Genomic DNA, 25,572 nt, shown 5'->3' with positions numbered 1-25,572 from the left:
ACGACCCAACTGAAGAGATTTATGAGCAGCCAACGAATATCACTACTACAGGGAATGAACCACCACTCGAAGTACCAGCTGCTGAAAATGTTAAAAGATCCCAAAGAGCCAGAAAAGCAGTTATGCTCCCAGATTTTGTCTACTTAAATGAAGCAGAATATAGTCTCGACGATGAAGATGATCCTGCAACGTATCACCAAGCCATTACTAGCATAAGGGCACCACTTTGGCACCAAGCAATGACTGAAGAGATTGACTCAATGCACACAAACCAGGTTTGGAGCCTTGTACCAAAACCTGCAGGTCTCACAAAGACAGTAGGTTGTAAATGGGTCTTTAAGACCAAAAGAGACTCCAAGGGAAATGTTGACAAACATAAGGCACGATTAGTGGCCAAAGGTTTCACTCAAAGAGAAGGGATCGATTACAATGAAAACTTCTCCCCGTGTCCACAAAGGATTCTATGCGAGTGATTCTAGCCCTAACCGCTCATTTTGACCTAGAACTCCATCAAATGGATGTAAAGACCGCATTTCTCAATGGCGATCTTGAAGAAGATATTTATATGCACCAGCCACCAGGATTTGTTGAAAAGGGGAAGGAATAACTAATCTGCAAACTGAACAAATCCATTTATGGATTGAAACAAGCATCTCGGCAATGGAACAAGAAGTTTGATCAAGTTATGGCTGCATTTGGCTTTCATGAAAACAAGATGGATGAGTGTGTGTATCTAAAGATAAATGGTTCTAAAGTTGTGTTTTTAGTATTATACGTTGACGATATCTTGATTGCTAGTTCAGATGTGACTCTTCTACATTCAACCAAACAAATGTTATCTAACAGCTTTGACATGAAAGATTTGGGAGAAGCCAAATTTGTTTTAGGAATCGAGATTGTTCGAGATAGAAGCAAGAAAGCTCTTGGCCTCTCTCAACGATTGTACATTGATAGAGTGACCAAGAGATTCAATATGGAAAATTGCTCCAGTGGTGAATTGCCAATTGGAAAGGGAGACAAGTTCAGCAATGATCAAAGTCCCAAGAACGATTTGGAAAATGACAGCATGAAATCCAAACCTTATGCATCACTTGTGGGCAGTTTGATGTATGCTCAAGTATGCACGAGACCGGACTTAGCATTTGCAGTGAGTGTACTAGGAAGATTTCGATCAAATCCTAGGGCAGCTCATTGGACTGCAGCCAAGAAAGTGTTACGATATTTGAAAAGAACCAGAGATTATATGCTTGTCTACAGTCAGGTTGACCAGTTGGAATTAGTGGCATACACAGATTCAGATTTTGCAGGATGTGTAGATGATAGAAGATCAACCAATGGATACTTATTCTTACTTGCTGGTGGTGCGATTTCGTGGAAAAGTGCCAAGCAAAAGTCGATTGCATCATCAACAATGGAAGCTGAATTCATTGGTTGTTACACAGCAACCAAGCAAGCAGTGTGGTTAAGAAATATGATAAAAGGGTTGCAAGTTGTGGACAGAATTGACAGACCATTGAAGTTATTTTGTGACAACAAGGCAGCTGTGTTCTTCTCAAAGAACAACAAGAGGTCCTTGGCAAATAGATTGATGGACATGAAATACTTAAAGGTAAGGGATGAAGTTAAGAAAGGGACTATTGATATTCAACATATAGGCACGGCTCTTATGGTGGCAGATCCCATGACTAAGGCTCTACCAGTGGGAGTGTTCAAAAGCCATGTTTTCAATATGGGTGTTAAATAGACTTTTGAATCAGTTAATGAGTGGGAGTAAACACTTTATTAACTGTAATAATTCTGTTTGAATATGGTTGGTTTTGTCAATACTCTCATTATTTTGTGACAATCAGCAACTAGGATGATTTGTTTTTTTTTTTATTATTTTATCTTAACAGCTAATGTGCTTATGTTGTGAATCATTGTTTTGGTTAATGATTCTTGTTATCATGACTTTACTGGCGACATTGTGCTTTAAGTTAAATGTATCTGTAATCATGGAATGCAAAGTACATACCAACTTGTTCTTTATTTTCCTTGGTTCGACATTCAACTTTTAGTGACACGTCGTCAAGAAAGGTTGGTTGCAAATTTTGAAGGCTCAGTGATCACCGTGAGTCCTTGTGAGTTGAGATTTCTCATTGACATTCAAGTGGGAGAATGTAAAAGTTCTAGTGAATGTCAATAAGTGTTTGGTATCACGTGAATGACAAGTAACTTGTTTCCGGGTTATTTGTTATGAAAAGTGATATAGTTGATCTCCAACACATAAGGATTATGGAGTCTTATATTCATGCAGCTAACTTAATTATAATCATGATAAGGGTTTAATGCAAAGATATTGAACCATGATAGGCCGGTGGCGTAACCCTAACTGAGATATATAAATATATGAAGTTGTAGTCCCTGCTCCCATACGTAAAAAACCCAAAGAAATTACTGAGACCTATTCTGACAGTAAGGGAGCTATTGAGTAGTGGGAGTAGAAGACCAACTTGTGGCTCAGACATGGCGTCGAACACAGGTAGGTGTTCTTGATGTTAATCATTTGTTATACACTGCTTTATATATTCTGGTTGAGTTAATTGTATTGTGACCCTAGTACCCTGTTGTTGTAGTTTTGTTTAATAAGTTTTATAGAACTGCTAACATGACGCATTTGCAACCATCGGGTAAGGAGTGAATAAAGACGGCACCAACTATTGGTTGCTCAAGAATTCATGGGATGGGAAGAGGGGTGGAGTGAGAATGGCTATATGAAAATTTGCAGAAAAGTGTAATTGTATCTTTGTGGCCTGGCTATGGATTCTTCTTATTAAACTTCTAAACTATAGATATGATCAAAGGGTTGAAAGATCATCTCAACTGTTAACAATCCGGTTTCTGATACGAAAATTACGTGCCAATACCATTCATGGTGTCAACCGCTTAGCCTGTATATATACTGTATATATGTCATACATACATACATATATATATACATACATACATACACACACTTGACATATGAGGGCCTAAACCAACAAAAGAGGAGATGATAAGTGAGTTCTAGAAGTTAAAACTACTAAAACTGAGGGCAATGAAATCGACTCATATCTTACTCACCCTTTTTTTTCTAGTCAAATGTTACTCAGCTAATTCGACTATATTTGTTTACGCTTGTGTGTTAATTTTCCACAAAGAAAAGAAACAAGAAATCAACTTCTCGGATCGGGCCGGAATGATCGTCACCCTGGTCATCAACTTATTCGAACCTGCCTGGAAAACTTAAGTTGTAATATAGGAAATTTATGTTCTAACAAAAGAGCAAATACTAGATAGGAAATAATTGAAAAAGACAGCTTACAACAAAAGCAATTATAAAATCCGCCTGCAGATTACTTGTACTCAAAATAAAATCCACCCAAATCAACTATAGTTTTTATGGAACACCAAATCAAGTAATGATTAATCTTAAAACCTCCAAAAATATTTCTCCATTCCAAATTTTCGGTATAATCATCATGCTTCTATATAAACCTTAGATGGTACGCTTTTGTTCTTCACAGTTATACTGTCAATCACTACTTAGAAGTTAAAATCAAAACGCATTCGTTGTTGATAGGATTTTTATCACCCGCAAAAGTAGGGATAAAAACACTTAAAAATACTTGCAAGAGTAAGGTTGTCGTAGTATAGCAACTCAAGCAAGGTCGTTTTCCACATGAATTGAATGAATAATTTGTATTTAAAACTAATTCTTAATTAATTATTTGGAACAAGATTTGGAAAAGATTGATTTTGGAATTTAAAATAATAAAAACGAATTCAATTAAAATGATTAAAGAAATTAGCAAAGTAAAGAAAACAAGGGAAAACGTTTTGAAAACCAAATTGTAAAAGCCTAAGGTTCCGCCATCTCCTTAACAATCCTACATAGTTTTACCAATTACTCATGTTGATGCACAAAATCAGCGAGGACTTTGGTACAACATAAAGTGTCAGGTTTTGTGACCTTCGCTTGGTTGCTTCGGTCACTAGTGAGGATAAGTACGTAAATGAATAGAGACAGAGAAGCAAACACAGGATGTACGTGGTTCACCCAGATTGGCTACGTCCACGGAGTAGAGGAGTTCTTATTAGTAGTGAAGGGCTTACACAAGTACAAAGGATCAAGCTCTCAATTTAGTGAGTTCTTGTGAATGATTTAACACAAATGGCATTAGGCAATATTGTGGGGGAATGACCCCTATTTATAGAAAAACTTGTAGCTTTGTCACATTGACATGTGTCATGTTGTGATTGGTTCTTGATGTTGACACGTGCTGCGCTCTGATTGGCTTCTAATCTTGACACGTGTCGAGTAGTGATTGGCCTCCTGGTCGGAGGGGAACTCTTCTGGGTCCTTGACAGTATAGCGTTGGCCGGTGCTCGGTAGTTTCGGGATTGGTCAAGTATGGTACAAACAGTGCTCCCCTAAGTTCCCGAGTGAGGGAAACTCCTCGGTTGGGGACTTGCAAGATCCAATCCCTTGAGTAATCACGAAACTTCTAAGTACCGAAGTGTGGTCTGATCTTCATCTGCCCTTCTCTGGAAGTACCTTTCCTCCATCCGGGAATGGTGTATTTAGCCTATAGTAGGAGTCCCCCAAGTCGCCGAGCTAGGAGATCTGCCGAAAGAGGTGACAGAACAAAGTAAGCAGTCAAACTTCCAAGTAAGCAACCCAGGATCAGAGGTTTGACTTCGGCTTCCGGTTGATTGTTCTCCTTCTCCTTGTCTCTCATTCAACTGCCAGGATAAGGAGAAGCAAATGGATAAGAGATGATATGAGATACTTTTGCTTTTGAAGAAGTAACTTTCCACAGGCTTATTCTTGAACTGTGCTGGAGGGTTTTCTGGTGCCCTTCAGAGTATAAGGCCGACTCAAAAATTTGAGGGTCAAAACAAGTCCATCAAATCTAGAGTACGTTCGACCTTAATGATATGGGATACTTTTGCTGTTGACGGAATAATGAATGTGGTATGGAAAGGTGTCGTGCTGTAGTGATCTGTTTCAGCCCACCGTTGAACCTTCTGCTTCAATCTTTTGCATGGCAGAAGTGGTGTGCAACCTTTGCATTTAAATGGTCCTTCAGAAAATTCATTCATAGTGACTCATCCACGCTTGGCAGCTTCAGTGTAAATAGCCAATATCTGATCAACTGTCATGAGGTATTTGCCGGTGGAATTCGTGACCTTGACAGCAGTTGAGGATGAGTACTCGAGAGCAATGCTAAGTAAGCAACCAGGCAAGGGCTCCAGGCAGTCAGTTCCAAATTGGAGGTTTGATTTCAGGTTCCGACTGACTGCTCTCTTTCTCCTTGTCCTGCAGGTGTGGACAAGGACAAAGACAAAGACAGGGAGAAAGCATGATATGGGATACTCTTGCTTTCGACCCTGATGATATGAGATACTCTTGTTCTTGGTGTGGCTTATTTGCTGAGGTATTATCGGGGGGAAATAAAGCTGAGTATTTCGAGAGGTTATGTTGAGGGTGCCTTTTCGAATGCGAGAAAGGGTTGAGCATTTTTGCAGGTTTGCCTGTCCGTTGAGGAGGGAGGTCAATGTATATAGGGATTTCCCAATAACAAGTAGTAATGCTATTCCTTTACCCTTCTTGGTCACAGCAATGTAGTGGGAGCTGCCAGCTTCACGTGTTTTAATTTTGTCAGAGCACTTTGAAAAAGTGGTATATAGTATCTGGAAAGCTGATGTTACGTGTGAAGATTACAGACAAGCTTTATCTAAGGAAATCTGGCTCTCGAAGTTCTGAGAGTTGTGCCTCTTCGGTTTTCGAACAAGCAATCCCGTCGAGGATCTGACTCTCGAGATTCGGAAAGCGGTGCTACTCCGGTTTTTGATAAAGTAATTATGTTGGGAGTCTTTTCTCGAATGTGAGTAAAGGTTGGACGTTCTTGCCAACCTGTCTTGCCGCAAAACACGGAGGTCGACACACATAGGGACTTTCCAGTTGTCAAGCAGTGGTGCTGTTCCTTTACCCTTATGGGTAATAGTAGGGTAGCTGGAACTTCGAAATTCTCGTGCCTAAACTTTGTCAGAGATCTTTGACAAAGTTATATGTGGTACTCGAGGAGTTGATGGTGCATATGGAGAGCGGTGATTGAACAGTAAGATTCACGTGCTTTCTACTTCACCAGAAATCTTCGACAGATTGCCCGTAATTTTCGCAAAGCTGAGTGTGCATGTGACAGGTGCTGACGAGGCTGAAAAAGCAGGTACTTCTTCGATTTCTGAGATCGGCCCTCGTGGTCTCTGAGCAGCTCAGCTTTTGAGAAAGCAAACGCCTCTTCGATTTCTGAAGCTCCGTCGAGTGCAGATTTTTATAGAGGCTGGCATTAAGTTCCACAGCACACTTGAATCTCTACCAGTAGAAGCTCATTTCTTGCACTTCTAAGATCTTGATTTGTCTGACCTCTTCCCTCTTCAACACATTTGAAAATGTCTGGACCCTCCGACCGTCGTTTTGACTTGAACCTTGGAGAAGAGACAGCCACGCCTTCTCCAGACAACATATGGCGCCCATCCTTCATATCCCCTACTGGTCCTCTTACCGTTGGGGATTCTGTGATGAAGAATGATATGACCGCTGCAGTGGTGGCCAGGAACCTTCTCACTCCCAAAGATAACAGACTACTTTCCAAACGGTCTGATGAGTTGGCTGTTAAGGACTCTCTGGCTCTTAGTGTTCAGTGTGCAGGTTCTGTGTCTAATATGGCCCAACGCCTATTTGCTAGAACCCGCCAAGTTGAATCATTGGCTGCTGAAGTGATGAGTCTCAAACAGGAGATTAGAGGGCTCAAGCATGAGAATAAACAGTTGCACCGGCTCGCCCATGACTATGCTACGAACATGAAGAGGAAGCTTGACCAGATGAAGGAATCTGATGGTAAGGTTTTACTTGATCATCAGCGGTTTGTGGGTTTGTTCCAAAGGCATTTATTGCCTTCGTCCTCTGGGGCTGTACCTGGTAATGAAGCTTCAAATGATGAACCTCCAATGCCTCCTCCTTCTGGGGTTTTGTCAAGTACTGAGGCTCCGGATAACCACCCTCCGGTGCTTTCTCTTTCTGGGGCTCTACCGACTGCTGAGACTTCCCCTAAGCAACCTTTGTGAAGGCTCCCTTTTGTTTGTTTATTTTGACTCATGTATATGTACATATTTGTGGCTTTATCGAAAATATTAATAAATAAGCTTTGCTCCATTTCAACATATTGTGTTAAATACACCAAAGCCTTCTTCAGAAAGTTCTCTGAATTTTTTTTCTTTTGTCGAAACTTGTATTGTTGAAGCTTTGTGAGTGAAGCATGTAGTTTGAAAGTTAGGTTTTCCTAACACATATTCTGCTTGTGGCATTCCGGCTAGAACGTATATCAAACATGCAATCCGTCTGTGGCATTTAGATCAAATATAAACATGCATACGACTCATTACGCTTTGTGAAAACCCTTGGAAAAACCATGAAACCCCTAAGATGTGGCATTCGCCCTAGGTGAACTTACAATTATCAATCACAAGAAGCAATATTCAATCCTCCGGTGGTATTCCGACCGATTGCATCCAATTACTTATCTAAACATCCTAATGGTTGCGAATCATTAAGACACAAAGACAGTTTAAACACAGTGATTAATAATTCAAAGTATATGTGTATAATATCATAAGCAATTAAATAAATACTACATATTCATGCTAAGGCTCAAGGCATTGCCCTAGCAAACGGAAATTAGTTACGAACAACCATAAAGCAAAAGGAATTTTATTGAAATAGAAAAAGGATAGAAAACACCTTAAAATACAAATCGTCAAAGCCTAGCTAAGTTCTCCAAATTGATGCATTTTTTCACACTAATGGCTTATTTATACTACTAGAAAATAAATCCTTCCTAGAAAAGGTCTTCTAAAAAGTAGAAAACATAATAGAATAAGATAACTAGGAAATAAAAGGTTTCATATTTAAACTGAAGTTCGGACTTCTCAAGAAATCAGACTTTTGACTGACCAAATCAACTCCGATTTGGTCCCCTAAGATCTCTTTTGAAATCTTGAGACGTCCCTAACAAATCTTCAGAAGGAATCTTCCTCAAAATATACCATCTTGACCTCCAAAATGCCCAAAACGTCCAGAAACCTCCAAAATATACCATCTCTTTTGCTCCAGAGGAAGTCGAATGTGCTACATTAGAAATATAATTTAAAGTATCAAAATCTTACCAAAATAATCAATAAATTAATACTAAGGTAAAATATATGGTATAATAAGGACTCATTAGTTGTCCTTACAGAATCTTCAGTTCCATCTGTACTTTGTGAACAATGACGTTTGAGAAAAACCATGCGATTATTGCGATTTTCATGATCTTGGGGACTTTGGCATCTTAAGCCTCATCGCGAACATTGTATGAAGCTTCAATTGCTGCAAAATATGAACTGTGGATGGCAAAGTACGGACCCGTTTATATGGACAGTGAAGAAAAGGAAAGGCATTTCGCCATATTCAAGAGCAACGTCAAGTATGCAGAGAAATTCAACCATGATGAACATAACACATACAAGTTAGAACTAACACATACAAGTTAAGACTCAATGAATTTTCCGATTTTAGCCACGAAGATTTCATCCAACAATATACTGGATACATAAAGCCTGTTGATGCACAAACATTGGGTTTTTAGGCCCAATGTTGATGCACAAAATCAGTGAGGACTTTGGTACAACAGAAAGTGTCAAGTTTGTGACCTTCGTTAGATTGCTCCGGTCACTAGTGTGGATAAGTATGTGAATGGATAGAGACAGGGAAGCAAACACAAGATGTACGTGGTTTACCTAGATTGGCTACGTCCACGGAGCAGAGGAGTTCTCATTAATTGTGAAGGGTTTACACAAGGTGGTTGAATATGTCTACAAATATCCCCTTGAATTCTTTGCAAAAATGATAGGGATTCATCATCAACCTTTAGTTGTGATGGTCTAATTACCAACTTCCCTTGGGAACAAGCCTTGCAAGGGTTATCATTTGAGACATCAATGTGTCTACTCAATAATGGATGTCCATTAGAGTTGGTAATGATTCTATGCATCATGGTAGATCCTAGATGACCTAGACGGTCATGCTAAAGCATGTAAACCTTTGAATCAATGAACTTCTGGTTCATCACAGTATATGCCTCAATTGTCTTTATGTTTGTATAATACAATCCACTCGATAAACCATGCAACTTCTCCAATATACGCTTCTGGGTATCATTGGAGGTAATGCATAAATATTCTACATTTTCTACACTTTTCGTTTCAATGTGGTATCCATTTAAACATATGTCTTTAAAACTCAACAAATTTCGAATGGATCGAGTAGCATATAATGCATTCATTATGGACAAAATTGTTCCATTTGGTAACATAATCTGGGCTTTTCCTGAGCCTTCAATTACATCTGATTGCCCTGATATTGTTGTTACCTTTACTTTTACAAGTACCAAATTCAAGAAATACTTTCAATCTCGAAGTATTGAATGCGTGGTTGCGCTGTCTGCAAGACAAAAGTCTCAGCCATTGCTCTTGTTTGAGAATAACCATAATTTTTATCCATGTTCTTTGAGTAAAGAAAAAGCAGTTTATTCATACTGGAATACTACTTTTATTGAATTGAAAATGCGAGCATTAAACCACAAGTACGCGCCCAATGTCCGTTGCCACCACACCTATGGCAAACTTCTTCAGGATTTCTAGGAGTGTTCATATGAGCTTTTCTTTTATGGTGATTTGCATTTTTAAAGCTCGGGCCTGGATTATGCCTTGAAACCTGGTTGTGAAACTGGACACCATGGTTCTTGCCTTTCTCGTTCCATCGGCCTCGCTTGTGGCCACATCTTCGTTTGTAATTATTGCCACGGGAGGATATGGTATTCCTTAAAAAAGAGAAGCAGCATTCACTTCTGGGAACGGTGCTGATCCAGTAGGTCTGGAATTATGGTTTTTCATCAGAAGCTCATTGTTCTATTCAGCTACTAGGAGCACAAATATCAGCTGGTTGTATTCAGTGAAGCCTCGCGCTCTATACTGCTACTGCAGGAACATGTTTGAGGCATGGAATGTGCTGAAAGTCTTTTCCAATAACATCTCCTCAGTAATAGTATCCCCACAGAGCTTCATCTGAGAGGTGATTCTGAACAACGCCGAATTGTATTCAACCAATGACTTGAAATCCTGGATCCTTAGGTAAGTCCAGTCATAGCGAGCTCTTGGAAGAATCACCGTTGTCTGGTGATTGTATCTGTTTCTCAAGACCTTCCATAAGGCTAACAGATTTTCAACCGTTAAGTACTCGCTCTTTTGCCTATTGTCTACTCGAAATGTAGCTTTTGCGAGACTTCTTACTCAGATAATTAAGTTGCGAGCACAGTTCCCAGATCATCCCATTAAGTCAATTCGACTTGATAACACTGGTAAATTTACATCTCATACCTTTGGTGATTACTGTATGGCACTGGGCATTGATGTTGAACACCATAGTCGAGGATGTGAAGGTAGATGAGATTGCAGAATTGTTGGGGAATCTGTCCGCTCAAACGGTTAGATCCCAATTGTAACAGTTGCAATGTTGATACATTTGATCCAATCCATAAGGGCAGGTTTCCCGTGAATTTGTTGCCTCCCAGATCAAGTCGCCTCAAAGTAGAACAATTGTTCAAGGAAAAAGGAATTTCGCCGGTGAACTTGTTGTCGTTCATCTTTAAAACTTGAAGAGACCTTGGGATACCCACTGAAGTTGGAACATTACCAGAGAGATTGTTGTATGCAACATCGACAACAGTTATTATGCTCCACAAACTCCACTCATGAGGGAATTCTCCATATAACCGATTTCTTCTTAGCGACAGGACCATCAGATGGTGGATTTTGCATATAGAGGGTGGAATAATTCCTGTCAAATGATTCTCCGACAGACACAATTGTCGCAAATTGGGCATCAATTCGTCAATGTTTGAGGGAATTTTCCCGGATAACAAATTGCTTTCAAGATCAATGACGGTCGCATTAGTGGACCAAAGTGGTAGTAGACCTTCAAACTGGTTATGACCCAAATTTATAGATTTTAACTCTGGAAACTTCAGTTGGAATGGAAGCCTTCCCTTGAATTGGTTGTAAGATAAATCCAGAGATTTAACTTGCCAAGATATCTTCATGAACCACTCCTCTGGTATGGAATCTGAGAATCCGGCTCTACTAATGGTGACATCAATGAGCTCAGTTTGAGACTGAAGCCAAACAGAAAAGGCAGGGCCTACTCGACAGTAGTTAATCAGAATTGTGTGGAGCTTGAAAGGAGGAACCCACTCAGAAGACACGTTGAAAATGAGGGACATGGGCTCCTCGCTGTATATCGAAACATATTTTAATCTGGTGAGATTTAACATATGGGATTCTGTTAGCATGCCTGCCCATGAATTTGCAGTCAGATAAAGATCAACCAGCTCGGAGAGTTGTCCCAAACTTTCTGGAATGGACCCGTTCATATGATTATAAGACAGGTCCAATGTTTTCAACAACGACAAGTTTCCAATAGATTTAGGAATTGAGCCCCAAAAGTAGTTGTTCCCAAGGTTAAGATATCGCAGATTTTTTAATATTCCTAAGGAGGCCGGCAATTGGCTTGTGAACGAATTAAAAGACAAATCCAGTGACTCTAATGTATTATTCGGACAATCTGAGAAACTCCTCAAAAACGCTTCCATCCCCCCATCAAGTAAGTTCTCCATAAGATTTAAGATCTTTAGCTTGCACATATTTCCAATGCCTTTGGGAATGAGACCTTTAAATCCCATGTTAGATAAATCAAGATATTCTAAAGATTTGAGGCCTGCAAGTTCACTTGGAAAAGGACCACTGAAGGAATTCGAGCGTAGATCAAGTTTTCTGAGGCTAGTAAGATTAAAAAGCCAGTTGGGAAATGAAGAATTATTTATATGGTTCCATGACAAATCAAGGACCAAAAGTGACGTGAAGTTGATCCTTTGCAGTGAGAGTGGAAGGCTTTCAATTACAATATGACATGAAGATAAGTGCAACTCTAGTAAGGATGGAAGCATGTTAACAGCATGCATCCAACTTACTTTTGTGCCGCCAAGGTCGATGCCTCCGAGATTAAGGTATTTCAGGGAAGAGAGATGAGAAAGCCAATTCAAGTTTCTGGAAGGTATTTCCAATAAGGAGACATCAGAACGAAGGTCAAGATAGTTCAAGTATGACAAGTTACCAAGGGAAGAAGGAATCACCCCCCCAAACGACGCAGATGAGATATTGAGATACCTCAAACTTTCAAGCCGTCCGAAGAACTCAGGAATTTGAATACCTTGAAAATTGTTGGAGCTTAGATCTAGGTAATTTAAATGTTGCAAGCGAAGCAAAGAAGGATTTATCTTACCACCTAAGCACGAACGTTCATAAGCAAGCTCGTCCCAGTTTTCATCATCACCAGTGGGATTTGGCTCATGCTTATTCCGGAGGTCCAGCTTCGCAACATGACCTGTGGTGTAGTTGCATGAAATCCCTTCCCATTGACAACAATCATTGCCTACCCAAGAAGAAAGCCTGCCAGAGGGATCGGTGAGATCTTGCTTGATGTTGAGAAGCGCACGTCTCTCTTCATCCATGCACAACTTCACAGTAATGCCCGGAAGTCCATCACCCAAGCAGACTTTAGCAGTGTCTAGATATAAGGACACCAACAACAAGAAGAGCAAATAGTGAGAATTATTGAGGTGATAGGTAGGGTTGAATAACTTAGCATACAGGGCATCCATCATACAAATTTACTGTTCTCTCAATTTTCTGCAGATGGCTAGTGAGCACAATGAGGGAACTCATATATAAGGTGTTTTTGCTGAAATTTCCGTGTGAACAGCCCAGTTTACAAGTCTTCGAGTCCCGTCGGACTCATGTAGGTGCCCATATTCCAAGTCCTCAACTCATTACAAGTTTTCGAGTCCCGTCGGACTCAGGTAGGTCCCCATATTCCTAGTCCTCAACCCATTTTACAAGTTTACGAGTCCCCTCACACTCAGGTAGGTGCCCACACGCTTTTAAATTATTTTCATGACTTTATTATCCAAGGCAATTATGGTAGGATTTACTCATTGTACCATAAACGTGTTACAGTAGTGTATAATTGTACTACAAACATGTTTACTTTAGGCTTGGTAAAAAAAAATTATACAGCTTCGCAGACGGTAACTTAATTGGTATTTTCAAATGGCCTTGTCGTGGTTTTGTTGATACAAGCGATTGTGGGGGAGGTCAGGAAGATTCAAAGTCGAGGCCTCAAGTGCATGGGTAAATGTTCTTTATCAACTGCGCTACGGTCCCCTTGCAGCTGCTACATACTGTCTTCGCATTCTGTTGAACATGTCCAAGACATTCAAATAAATATGGAACAAATTAAGGTACAAAATCGTGAAATTTTCACATTGCCAGTCAAAAGGTTGGTAACTTGGTATCTTCGAAAATTGGTTACAGGGTGTGCAATTTGAAACTTCCCTAGCTTTACCGCGTTTTAAAAGTTTGCCAGTCCATCATCCAATGAGATAGTAAAGTTGATCTTTCTTCTTGACTAGGTTGTCCACAGCAATAATGGTAGGCTCTATTCATTGGACTTGTTTAGCGCGTTATACAGTTTCACACACAGTTGCCCTTGCTTTGTATAATTTCTGTCTGTACCCTACTTTCTTGTTGTTGCATGAAATCCCTTTCCATTAACAGCAATCATTTTCCACCGAAGAAGAAAGCCTGATTCCGATGGGTGGTCGCGTTGATGCATGTTCTCGACTGTGGGTGCCAAAGCTGTATAATGCTCGGTCGGATCAATTATTTTTAAAAGCTAAGACTAGTTTATCACTGTATTTGATAACTACTTTTACATGCCAAAGCTATATAATGAGTTGATGCATTTTCTCGACTGTGTTTGCATTTACTTTCTTTGATCTTCTATCTTGGAAATTAACATGCTCCAGTACTTTGTATTCATAATTAATTCAGGATTATTAAATCAAAAAATAATTGTGTTACTGCGCCTCCTTATAGTTATAAAATTAAGGGAGACTTTGGATGCGGTCCCTAGTTATGAACAGTCTTTGACTGAAACCTTATTGGTTTTCAATTTTTGATCCAAGTCCCTGAAATTAATTGATAATTTATTTTTATGTACGTTACTATATTTTTTAAATTAAAAATTAAAATTTATAGTTGTTTATAGTAATGAGATTTTAAATAAAAAACCATAATTTGTGGGATTAAAAATATTAAAATATAAATATACTATTGTGTGTGTGTGTGTAAACATGGGTACATTCATAAAAATAACCAAAAAATTATTGTATCAAAACATGGGTACATTCTTCAAAATGGGTACATTTAGCAAAAATAAAAATGGGTACAAATAAATAAAAAAATATGGGTACAATACAAATAAAACTTTAAAAAATATGGGCACAAAAAGAAATTAATATATGGGTACAAATTAAAACTGAAAGAAAAATTGGTACAAATTAAAAAAGGGTTGCAAATTAAAAATGGGTACAAACTAAAAATAAAAATATATGATAAAAAATTTAGTCATAAATATAAATATATTAATTGTAACATTTTTAATATTAAATGAATATATTTAGAAATAAAAAATATTTTATTATTGAAATAATTAATGATATTATTAATACAAATGACCTTGATCAAAAATTGAAAAGTAATAAGGTTTTAATCAATAGAGTAGTAAAAATAAGGATGAAAACCTAATTACTCCTAAAATTAATTTAATTCTAACATTATTAGTTTATTACTATAGAGGTTTTAATTGCAACTACTTCTCAAGAAGCCAAACAACGCTGACATTGAAAGCAATGTATGGAGTTCCTCTTCCCCCAGTTGATTGGTTTAAGCACAACATAAACTTAGGACTTCAGGAGCTATCTTCTGAGCAAATGAACAAACTTAAAGAATTATATAGTTTGTGAATGTATCCCGATACTGAAGTGCAGAGTACAAATATGCATCAGCAGGGTCGTCTTAAAAAAAACATAAGTTCAACATTTCATAGTTAATAATATTTTTATACAACGATATATTTACATTAAGGGATGAGGGAATAAATTAGTTGCGAACTTGTTATTTTCGAAATTCGAAACTAAGACCTTACTTATAACCACTAGACCGTAAAACTAAGTGTTCTGCCAGACCCAACCCTAAAACTAATAAAAAGAAGGGTAAATTACACAGTAGCCCTTCAGGTTTGAGGTCTATTACAACCTCATATAATAACTTTAAAACATTTCACTTTCATACCTCACGTACCATTTTGTTTCAAAATAATACCTCCGTTAGATTTTCCATCCATTGATCTGTTAAATGTTGACGTGTCATTAGTGGACCCTGTTACACGTCAGCCCATTCCCTCCAAAACTTGCACACGTGGATACCCAGCTGCCACGTCATGCCAACTCAACAAAAAGTGCCCATGTGGCCAAAATTTTCCCGCCAATTTTTTTTTTTAACTCCTATTTCTTTATGGGTTTTGGTGGCTAAATTATGAACAATTGCATCAGATGCAATCCAAAATGCAGAAATGCATATTCCCACAGTAATCAATGAATAGGTAAAAATGTATTCCAATATCCAAATAGGCAACTAAAGTAGCAATATATTTCACTTTCTTGGTAACCAAATAACAAGCATGTTCCATATATTGGCAACCAAAGCTAACATCTAGGAGTTCAACTGGATATAACCATAAAAAAACCCTAACAAGCTAGCATGTTCCCAAAAGGATATCCAGCCAGTAGCAAAATAGCAGTTCCTAATAAGCCACAAATCTAATTGGGAGCAAAATAGCAGTTCCTAGCTAAGCAAAAGAAAAAAACAGTTTCTAGCTGCTGCCAGCATTCACAAAATATTCTAGTCACTAGCAAAAAATTCCAACATCAAAAAACCCAGTTTGTTCTTGTATGGCAACACTTCACTTTCTTGGTTGCCTTGTCTTTCTCTTCTTCACTCTTCCATCTGTTTGAACCTCTGAATTTCCACCTTCAGCCGTGCTTGATGCCTACATCCAATGTTCAATACAACAATATCCAAATCAACAACAATATAGGCCACAAGTTATCACAAAAGAATATCCACATCCAATGCATACAAAAGAATCCCTAAGTTATCACAATATAGGCCACAAATTCATTTACAAACCCTAACTAAATAAAACAAGTGAAACAGTGCTTACCTTAGGTTTCCTTCCCCTTTTCCTTGGTACACCACCTAGATTACTAGATGCTCCATGTGAAGAACTTGATGCCTAAAACAAATTAAAGGATTTCAGGATTAATAAAGTCTTAAATCAACTTAGAAATCATATAACTTTGTATAAGGTTATATGTCACCTCTTGTCTTGTAGGAAGATGCCTATGATGAGTCCTGGTATTGTGGCCCTCTTTTTTACATATTCCACATTTGACGGTCCCTTGGCCTTTCCTTGAGAGCTGTTGTGGCTGTGGAATATCTCCACTTATGTTAGTAGCCTCATTTTGTGTAGGATTATCTTCTTTCTCCTTTTCTACAGCCTCTTTGTTTCTCTTGTTCTTGGGTCTTCCAGGTTGTCTAGTATATAGAGGAGGTTGGATAGGTGGATTTTCAATGACCTCCCACATTGACATCACATTCATTGGCTGGATCAAGTGTCCATATATTTCCAAGTACATAACCTTGGAATAACAAACATCCACATAGTCTTCTGGCTTATCCCGCTTGTAATTAATAGCAACAATGGCATGGCTGCATGGAAGACCAATGAGGTCAAATCCCCGACATGAACATGTACGCTCAGTCAAGTCAACAACAAATTGGTCACCTCCTCTAGCATCCACTTGGAATTTAGTCCCACTAGACCACTGAGCAATGCATCGACCACTTTCTATTTTTGCAACCTCCAACTTTTTCTGAAGCTTAGGGCACAAATCTCCAGGTTGTCTCATCATAATGTCTCTTCTCATTTGAATCTTTCTCATCAACATGGTATGAATGATCTGAAACATGGTTACAATTGGTTTCGACCTTGCCTTCACTATCACGGCATTGAAACTTTCACACAAGTTGTTCAGCAACATTTCACACTTGGTATGCGTTTGAAAATGGGACCTACTCCAATGAATGACAGGTCTCTTCATGAGCCAATCATATGCATCTTCGCTCAACAATCTAAGCTCCTCCATAGCTCTTCTAAAGTGTGGAATTATAGTGGTCTTGGCAACAGCCCATAAAGCATCCTTTAGTGCCTTACCCTTAAATTGTTCTCTATAGTTTATGTACAAATGTCGCACACAAAACATGTGGTAACAATCGAGAAGAACCGCCAAGAATGCATGAATTAAACCCTTCTACTTGTCACTAATGAATGTCCAACGATGTTGATTTATAATCCTAATATCCTCGGCCAGAATCTCCAAGAACCAAATCCAGGAATCTTTGTTCTCCATCTCGACAACTGCATAAGCTATCACCCAAGTTTCATCATTGGGATCTATCCCTACAGCAACCAACAATTGACCCCTATGTTGAGACTTCAAATGACAACCATCTAAACCAATCAAGGGTCTGCAACCATGCTTGAAACTTTCCTTGCATGCACCCAAACACACATACATCCTTTGAAACCTTCATTCATCCAACTATATCTTCATAGTGCTCCCCGGGTTTGTCTTTTTAATTTCCTCGCCAAAATCCCACAATCTTATGTATTGCTCAGAATGCTTACCCTCTATAATCTTCATAGCAGCAAGCATAGCCCTATAAGCTTTCATCTTAGAGTAACCGTGTTTCCATTCAGCTTGAATGGTGTCCATAAAAGACTCAACATGCCATCTTGGATTAAGTTGGATCCTATCCAAGTACTGCTCAATAAGCCAAGACTGTTTCATATTCCTATTCATCCATAATCTACCACATTTGTGGTGATTTAAAATCGTCTTTATCTGCATGTTGTTTGAATTGTGCATCTTCCCACACTTGACAAGCCACGGACAACCTCCTTTGCATGCTGCATCAACCTTGAACTTCTCATTCCGTGGAAAATGGACATCCCCATACCCATTTATCATAGAGTGCATAACTACTGCCTTTTTGAACTGTGCGGCATCCCTAAATATCAACCCTAAATACAAGTGTGGGTTCTTCATGTCAGTCTTCTCATTAAACTCAGGATAATGCTCACTGTTGTTTGGACCACCGTCTTCATCTTCATGCACACTGTGAAGGCCATCCGAATTGTAATCCGGCTCACCAACAAGATCTACATCAATATTTTCTTCAAATTCTTCCCTTTTTGCCCAAATCCCTTCCCAGATTATGGGTTATTTTGTTCCCTAATGCTAGCCAACATTGCATCCTCATGTGCATCCACATGATCATCTACAAACTTCATAAATTGTAAATGATCTTCATCAACAGGAAATTCTTCTTCTATGAAGTCACTGTCATTCTCATATTCTTCTTCCGCTCCTTCATCACCCACATCAGCCACTCCTTCATCCTCCACCCCTTCATCGGCCACTCCTTCATCATATACCCCTTCATCAACCACTCCTTCATCAACCCCTTAATCGGCCACTCCTTCATCATCTACCCCTTCATCAACCATTCATTCATCAACCCCTTAATCTACCCATTCATCAACCACCCCTTCATCGGCCACTCATTCACCAACTACTCTATCACCCATTTCATCAGCCACTTCTTTAACAACTTGAGTCACACATTGGGAAGGCACACTATATTCACCACCAAGGCCATTGACTGGATATTCTATGGCTAGCTTGCCCTTTCCTCTATTCACTTGCACTGGCCTTTCCTCTATCAAAATTTATGGTAGCTAGACCTTCAAAATTTATGTGTCTAAACTTTGTTAGTGCTGTTTATTTGCTATTCTTTTACCCTTCTTGGTCAGAGCGATGTAGTGGGAGTTGCAAGCTTCACGTGTCTCAACTTTGTCAGAGAACTTTGGCAAAGTTATCTGTGGTACTGGTAGTAATTATAACGCACCACAAAGTAGCACACAATAATCCTATTAATTTTCCTTATTAACACTAAGATTTGTCAATTGTAGTATATGAAAATAAGGGTCTTTCCCGCAAAAGATTGTTTTATCCAAATACTTAAAATGTAACAAAAACAGGGTGGCTGTCTCCACTGACCAGTCACCGAACAATAATTATTAGACTAACTTACACTTATCCAAATTCAACGAAATTTTATATGACAATACTAGACACACAGTACGACAGTCTCACAAAGTTTTGGGATTTTTGGAGTTGATTTGATATTTAAATTAAATCATACAAAAACAGTACATAAACAGATTTTGAGTAGATCACAAGTTTGAGAAAAACGAGTTAGGGGAATTGTTATCCACCACCAAATAATCATGTAAACATGTTATGTTTCATTCAAATTCCTTTTATTTCCGGATGAAGATGCTCAAGTTAGCTCACTGTTAGAACTCAACCTATTACTCTTTCTTATGTAGTATGTTAAGAGAATGATGTTTTCAACTTAACTTAGTCCCTAGCATGCAATCTAGAATGGCGTGTTCATAGATTTAACAAGTAGAAATCATTAAGAATAAAAAGAGTTTGAGTCATCACAAGGCATCATAAGTACTGGCGTTGTCTTACTTATCCTAGAAATCGGTTCACATGTTAACCACAATTAACAAGTGCTACTCTAGAACATATGTAGGTCCTCATTCAACAAGGGCAGACATACATATATTCATAGCATTAAAATCTTAGATATGCTCACTATGTATGCATCCATAGAAACACATAAAGAATTTATCAATGACATAAGTAGTGAAACAATTTTCATCCTTTCATAAAAGTCATTCAAACAAAATATCACAACAAACTTACAATCATATTCGAGGCTTCAAACCAGCCCCTAACTACTAAAAATTAGTTACACATTATTCTCAAATTAAACCAAAAGTTAAACATGAGTTTGAGAAAATATACAACCCTTTTCTTCTGTCGCTCCCTGCCTTCTTTTCTTTTATGCCTTGTCTCCTGCTGCTCTGTCCCTTCCTTTTTCTCTGCGCCCCACCCCTCTTATTCCCGTGTCTATGACCTCTGCTCTGCCTTTTACTTATGTTCCCTCATTTTCGTGCCTCTGACCTGCCTCTTATTCACGTCTGCTAGTCTTCTTTCTCTTATTCTTTTTTTCATTTGACTTTTCTTCCAATTCCAACCTGTCCGCATGCATTTGCTGCTGTATGTTAATCATTCATCATGATTTTATGCTTTCTGCTTTCTTCCTTTTTTTTATGTTGTATCTGAAGTGCCCCTTTGCTTTTCTCTTCTTTGTCCGTTGCCTTTAGCCAAAGGGCAATGACAATTCAAAGCACCAAGCCCATCATTTTCTCATTTCATTATTTTCTTATTCCTTCCACCATTCCGTGTCTTCCCACTTCAGTGCACTGCCCACCTTGCTTATTATTCTTCTTTTCCTTTCTTTATTCCTCTTGTGTCCTGCTTTCCTTCCCATTTATTTTCTGTTGCTCAGTGTCTCCCCCACTTTTGCTTGAAATTTATCCTAAAACAAATTTAACTGCACATTAACACAAGGTAAGGTAAAATGCTACAATTTTAACACAAAAACATCACAAAGACTTTAGAAATAGATGGTATAAATGCATGAAATATATGAGTGATCAAATACCCCCAAACTTACATTTTTGCTAGTCCTCTAGTAAAACAAAACACAAAACAAAACCACTCAACTAAAACTAGATTCAACAACTTAGTAGCCAACTTCTCAATTTCGATTTCAGAGATAAGTGCTAATCAGGAAATAAACAACCAAGAACTAATCAATAGCTCAAAACATCATCCAATAATTAACCAAATTTCCTTCAAACAAAACGTTGAAAAGCCATGTGTGAGCTAGTCATGTCAATGCAATTCCAAGCTCCTTTAAATCATCATATGCAAACATGTGAGTTTCTCACAAGACATACGCTCATTCACTCATAAGTTTTGGTTAATGTGTTTCACTCAAGTGATATTATTGTACATGCCGCCATATGCTTGCTTGTTCACCTAACTCGCTTATCAATATTTAAGTAATAACTTGGATCAATAGGACTTTATTACGGTTGTAATGGGGCTAAAAGTGATAGGCTAATGAAAGAAATGATATGGAAATAAAAAATTTTGAGAAAGTACACTTTGGTAGTTTTCCAACACCTCAATATCACACCACCTCAAATTGAAAGCAAAAAAAAATAAAACCTCGAGCACCTGTTACTCCCCATATTTAACTTCAAAAGGAAATTTATACTCTACCGACACATTTTCAACTAATCAACACTTCTCCAATTTTCTTATATTTCGTTTTTTTTTTTTTTTGAAACAATTTTCCAAAAGCTACATCACCCATCAAATTCACATTTCATTGTAATACACATGCTCCACCCATCTTTCTACATAAATGAAACCCCCAAGAACACAACCCATGTAATACTTTCTCAAAACAATAAGGAATCGATTTTTGTGTATGGACTCAACTCCAATATTGGAGCAAGGTAAAGATATGTGGTTAACAAAGAAATGGCTTAATTAAAGGCTCAACGGGCTACTACGGATAAACATAGCATATAAGGTAGGCATGAAAGGCTCAAACGATCCAAAGATGGCCTATATCACTTCCAAGTTATTACATGAATTGATTAATGAATCGAGTAGTATAAAGCAAGTTCTAGAGATACATGTACAGTGAGATCATACGCATAAGAAGGAATGAGATTGATGCATAATGGTTCAATCATGTATAGGCTCAAAAACTCACAAGGTTTACATAATCTCACATGATTCACATATGAAACGCTAAATCATGCTCAAGTTTCACATTGACAAGACTAGGCACATTTATTTTTCAAGTTGATTTCTGGAAATCACAGTTAACTCAAAGACAACGAAAAGAACTTAGACTTCTTGAAAGTAAGAAGAAAATTAAAATCAAATCTCATCATTGAATTGAGAATTAGCTACAAACAACAATAAAAATGCAAAAACTTTTTTTTTTAATAGAAAAATAAACTAACGAAATATATTTCCACCCCCAAACTTAATTATAGCATTGTCCCCAATGATAGTGAAAGGAATTTTTGAACAATAAGACATAAAAATGGAAGGAAAGAAATATAAAATGAAATAAAGACACATAAAGAAAAGGAAAGAACACACCAATTTGTGTAGGTAAGGAGAGCAGCATTGTGAATCTGTTTCTTCTCTGCTTGTTTCTTCTGCACCGCGGGCTGGCACAAGGTAGTTGTGTTGGTCTGATTCTTTCTTCAATCTTTCCAAGTGCCCACTTCTTGCTTTCTTTCTCTTTGTCCCTAGCTAAGGATGAATTGGCAAATTGTCTCCACATGCTTCGAGGTATCATTTTCACTTCCCTTACTTGTTCCTCAGGTAGATGTGGTAGACGAAGAGGAAGCATAAGATGATGAAGATGAGTACTCGAGAGCAAGGCTAGGTAAGCAATCAGGAAGGGGTTCCCGGCAGTTGGCTCCAGATCGGAAGATTTATACCAAGTGCTGGCTGATTGCTCTCTTTCTCCTTGTCGTAAAACAAAGACAAGGAGAAGGACATGGAGAAAGCATGATATGAGATACTCTTGCTTTCAACCTTCATGATATGAAATACTTTTGCTTTGGATGGGTTGTTTGCAGAGGTACCCCAAGGAATAAGGAACACTGAGTGACTCGATAGGGTGTGTTGGAAAGGCATGCTCGGAGAAGAAGAAGGTTATGTATATCTACCTTACCATGGAGGGTGAAGGTCGACATTTATAAGAAATAATAACCGGTACTGTTCTTTTACTCTTGTCGGCAACCATTAGATGATGGAACAGTAAACTTCACGTGTTTTCTACTTTACCAGAAATCGTCGACAGATTGCCCGTGATTTCCGCAAAGCAGACTCTGCATGTGACAGATGGTGACACGTCTGGAAAAGCAGATGCCTCTCCGATATCTGGAATTGCCTCTTCGAAATCTGAGCTCCGTCGAGTGCAGAGGTTACATGTGACGAGTGCGGACAAATCTGGAAAAGAAGATTGGCTGTGGTTTCCGAGCAAGCCCAACTTTTGAGAAAGCTAGCGCCTCTTCGATTTCTGAGCTCGCATCTTCGATCTCTGAAATCCCATCGCGTGCTGGTTTTTATAGAGGTATGCAGGACGTTCAAAGCACACTTGAGAAGCCTGTAAAAACTCCCTCTTTGCATTTCTACGATCTTGACTTGTCCGACCTCTTCTTTCACCACCTCTGAAAAATGTCTGGCCCTTCCGATCGTCGTTTCGACTTGAACCTTGGTGAAGAGGCAGCTCCGCCTTCTCCAGACAACATATGGCGCCCATCTTTCATATCCCCTACCGGTCCCCTTACCGTTGGGGATTCGGTGATGAAAAATGATATGACAGCTGCGGTGGTGGCCCGGAACCTTGTCACTCCTAAAGATAACAGACTGCTTTCAAGACGGTCTGATGAATTGGTTGTTAAGGAGTCTCTGGCTCTTAGTGTGCAGTGTGCAGGTTCCGTGTCCAACATGGCCCAACGCCTATTTGCCCGAACCTGTCAAGTTGAATCGTTGGCGGCTGAAGTGATGAGTCTCAAGCAAGAGATTAGAGGGCTCAAGCATGAGAATAAACAGTTGCACAAGCTCGCACACAACTATGCCACAAACATGAAGAGGAAAATTGACCAGATGCAGGAATCTGATGGTCAGATTTTGCTTGATCATCGGAGGTTTGTGGGTTTGTTCCAACAGCATTTGCCTTCGTCTTCTGGGGTTGTACCGTGTAGTGAAGCTCCAAATGATCAACCTCTGATGCCTCCTCCTTCTGTGGCCCCGCCGACTGCTGAGGCTCCGCCGACTACTTAAGCTTCTCCTAAGCAGCCTATGTGAAGGCTCCCTATTGTATTTATCTGCTTAATGTTCCTTTCGTTTTTATGAATGTACAAATACTTTGCAAGAAGTTGTGGTAGAGATTGCAACATCATTACCTGCATAAAGGAACAAAAGTAGGACTTAAACACACAAACCAGAAAACAAGAGAAAAACAGAACAAGAACATTTAAAATTATTCAAAATAAAGATGAAAGATAGAAAGCTTGGGTTGCCTCCCAAGAAGCGCTTTCTTTAACGTCTTGCAGCCGAACGGTACCAAGAGTAATCATCCAAAGGGAACTAGTTCTTGGAGAGGTACAACCTCCACATCATGCTCCGTAAAAGACTCGTAATATGGCTTGAGTCTATGCCCATTCACTTTGAACATGTATCCGGTCTTTGCACTTTGGATTTCCACTGCACCATGAGAAAAAATATTTGTTATAACAAATGGACCAACCCATCGAGAACGAAGCTTACCTGGAAATAACCGAAGGCGAGAATTAAATAGAAGAACTTTATGTCCAATGACAAAGCTCTTCCTTAAGATCATCTTGTCATGAAATGCCTTTGATTTCTCCTTGTATATTGGACTAGACTCGTATGCATCATTCCAGATTTCGTCTAACTCATTTAATTGAAGCTTCCTTTGCTTTCCGGCAACACTCATGTCCATGTTGTAGGCTTTCATCGCCCAATAAGCTTTGTGCTCTAACTCCACTGGAAGACGGCATGGTTTCCCATAAATTAACCGAAATGGGGACATTCCAATAGGAGTCTTATAGGCAGTCCTATAAGCCCACAATGCATCGTTCAAGCGCATGCTCCAATCCTTCCTACTAGGACTCACATTTTTCTCCAAAATTTACTTCACCTCACGATTTGATACTTCTGCTTGACCGCTAGTTTGCGGATGATAAGGTGTAGACACCTTATGTGTGACATTGTACTTCCTAAGCAACGCTTCAAATGTTCGATTGCAAAAATGACTCCCTCCATCGCTAATGATTGCTCTAGGTATTCCAAATCTTGCAAAGATGTTACTCTTAATAAAATCTGAAACAACTTTTGAATCATTAGTTTTGGTGGCTTTTGCTTCAACCCATTTTTAGAAACATAATCCACAGCCAATAAAATGTAAAGAAAACCATTTGAAGATGGAAAATGTCCCATGAAATCAATGCCCCACACATCAAAGATCTCAACAACCAAAATAGGGGTTTGTGGCATTTGATTTCTTGGGCCCAAGTTACCTGTTCGTTGACAGCGATCACATGTTGCACAAAACTCGTACGCATCCTTAAACAAACTAGGCCAATAAAAACCACTCTCTAACACCTTCAGGGCTGTCCTCTTTGTTCCAAAATGGCCACCACATGCATAAGAATGACAACAAATTAGAATAGATTTAAACTCAGATTCGGGGACACACCTTCTAATCAACTGATCAGTGCAATATTTCCACAAATAAGGATCATCCCACTCGTAGCATTTGGCGGTTTTGACAAGCTTATCTTTTTGAGCACGTGTAAAATCATCCGGAATCTTTTTTATGACC

At 38.8% G+C, this 25,572-nt stretch overlaps 3 protein-coding genes across 3 annotated transcripts; all 3 read right to left on the bottom strand.

Moving 5' to 3' along the window:
- Positions 1 to 7,776: 7,776 nt before the first annotated feature.
- LOC126586852 (receptor-like protein EIX1) lies at positions 7,777 to 12,948 on the bottom strand. Its single transcript, XM_050251820.1, has 2 exons — positions 10,498 to 12,948; positions 7,777 to 8,209 (listed from the first exon to the last, which is right to left on the bottom strand). The coding sequence occupies exons 1-2, from the start codon at positions 12,837 to 12,839 to the stop codon at positions 8,101 to 8,103; spliced, it is 2,451 nt and encodes an 816-aa protein (XP_050107777.1). The 5' UTR covers positions 12,840 to 12,948; the 3' UTR covers positions 7,777 to 8,100.
- Positions 12,949 to 15,744: 2,796 nt separating this feature from the next.
- LOC126586853 (uncharacterized) lies at positions 15,745 to 18,667 on the bottom strand. The gene is made up of 3 exons (XM_050251822.1): positions 16,458 to 18,667; positions 16,301 to 16,372; positions 15,745 to 16,126 (listed from the first exon to the last, which is right to left on the bottom strand). Exons 1-3 carry the CDS (start codon positions 17,400 to 17,402, stop codon positions 16,040 to 16,042), a joined length of 1,104 nt encoding a protein of 367 aa, XP_050107779.1. The 5' UTR covers positions 17,403 to 18,667; the 3' UTR covers positions 15,745 to 16,039.
- Positions 18,668 to 24,300: 5,633 nt separating this feature from the next.
- On the bottom strand, positions 24,301 to 24,837 carry LOC126584501 (uncharacterized). The gene is made up of 2 exons (XM_050248859.1): positions 24,495 to 24,837; positions 24,301 to 24,431 (listed from the first exon to the last, which is right to left on the bottom strand). The coding sequence occupies exons 1-2, from the start codon at positions 24,835 to 24,837 to the stop codon at positions 24,301 to 24,303; spliced, it is 474 nt and encodes a 157-aa protein (XP_050104816.1).
- Between the last annotated feature and the right edge of the window lie 735 nt (positions 24,838 to 25,572).

This window comes from Malus sylvestris, chromosome 10 (assembly GCF_916048215.2).
Source record: "Malus sylvestris chromosome 10, drMalSylv7.2, whole genome shotgun sequence".
In the NCBI taxonomy this organism is placed as follows: Eukaryota; Viridiplantae; Streptophyta; class Magnoliopsida; order Rosales; family Rosaceae; genus Malus; species Malus sylvestris.
This window is presented reverse-complemented; position numbering and strand designations above follow the sequence as displayed.

What these genes read in the sequence shown, in the direction of transcription:
- LOC126584501 (XM_050248859.1), bottom strand. Translation starts at nt 24,837, where the DNA reads ATGCGCTTGAACGATGCATTGTGGGCTTATAGGACTGCCTATAAGACT. An exon ending in TCGCCTTCGGTTATTTCCAG is followed by an intron (nt 24,432 to 24,494) that starts GTAAGCTTCGTT and finishes CTCATGGTGCAG; the next exon opens with TGGAAATCCAAAGTGCAAAG.
- LOC126586853 (XM_050251822.1), bottom strand. Translation starts at nt 17,402, where the DNA reads ATGTTTTGTGTGCGACATTTGTACATAAACTATAGAGAACAATTTAAG. An exon ending in ATCTTCCTACAAGACAAGAG is followed by an intron (nt 16,373 to 16,457) that starts GTGACATATAAC and finishes AATTTGTTTTAG; the next exon opens with GCATCAAGTTCTTCACATGG. An exon ending in AAAGGGGAAGGAAACCTAAG is followed by an intron (nt 16,127 to 16,300) that starts GTAAGCACTGTT and finishes CATTGGATGTAG; the next exon opens with GCATCAAGCACGGCTGAAGG.
- LOC126586852 (XM_050251820.1), bottom strand. Translation starts at nt 12,839, where the DNA reads ATGATGGATGCCCTGTATGCTAAGTTATTCAACCCTACCTATCACCTC. An exon ending in CCATACAGTAATCACCAAAG is followed by an intron (nt 8,210 to 10,497) that starts GTATGAGATGTA and finishes TTTCTAATGTAG; the next exon opens with CACATTCGACTTCCTCTGGA.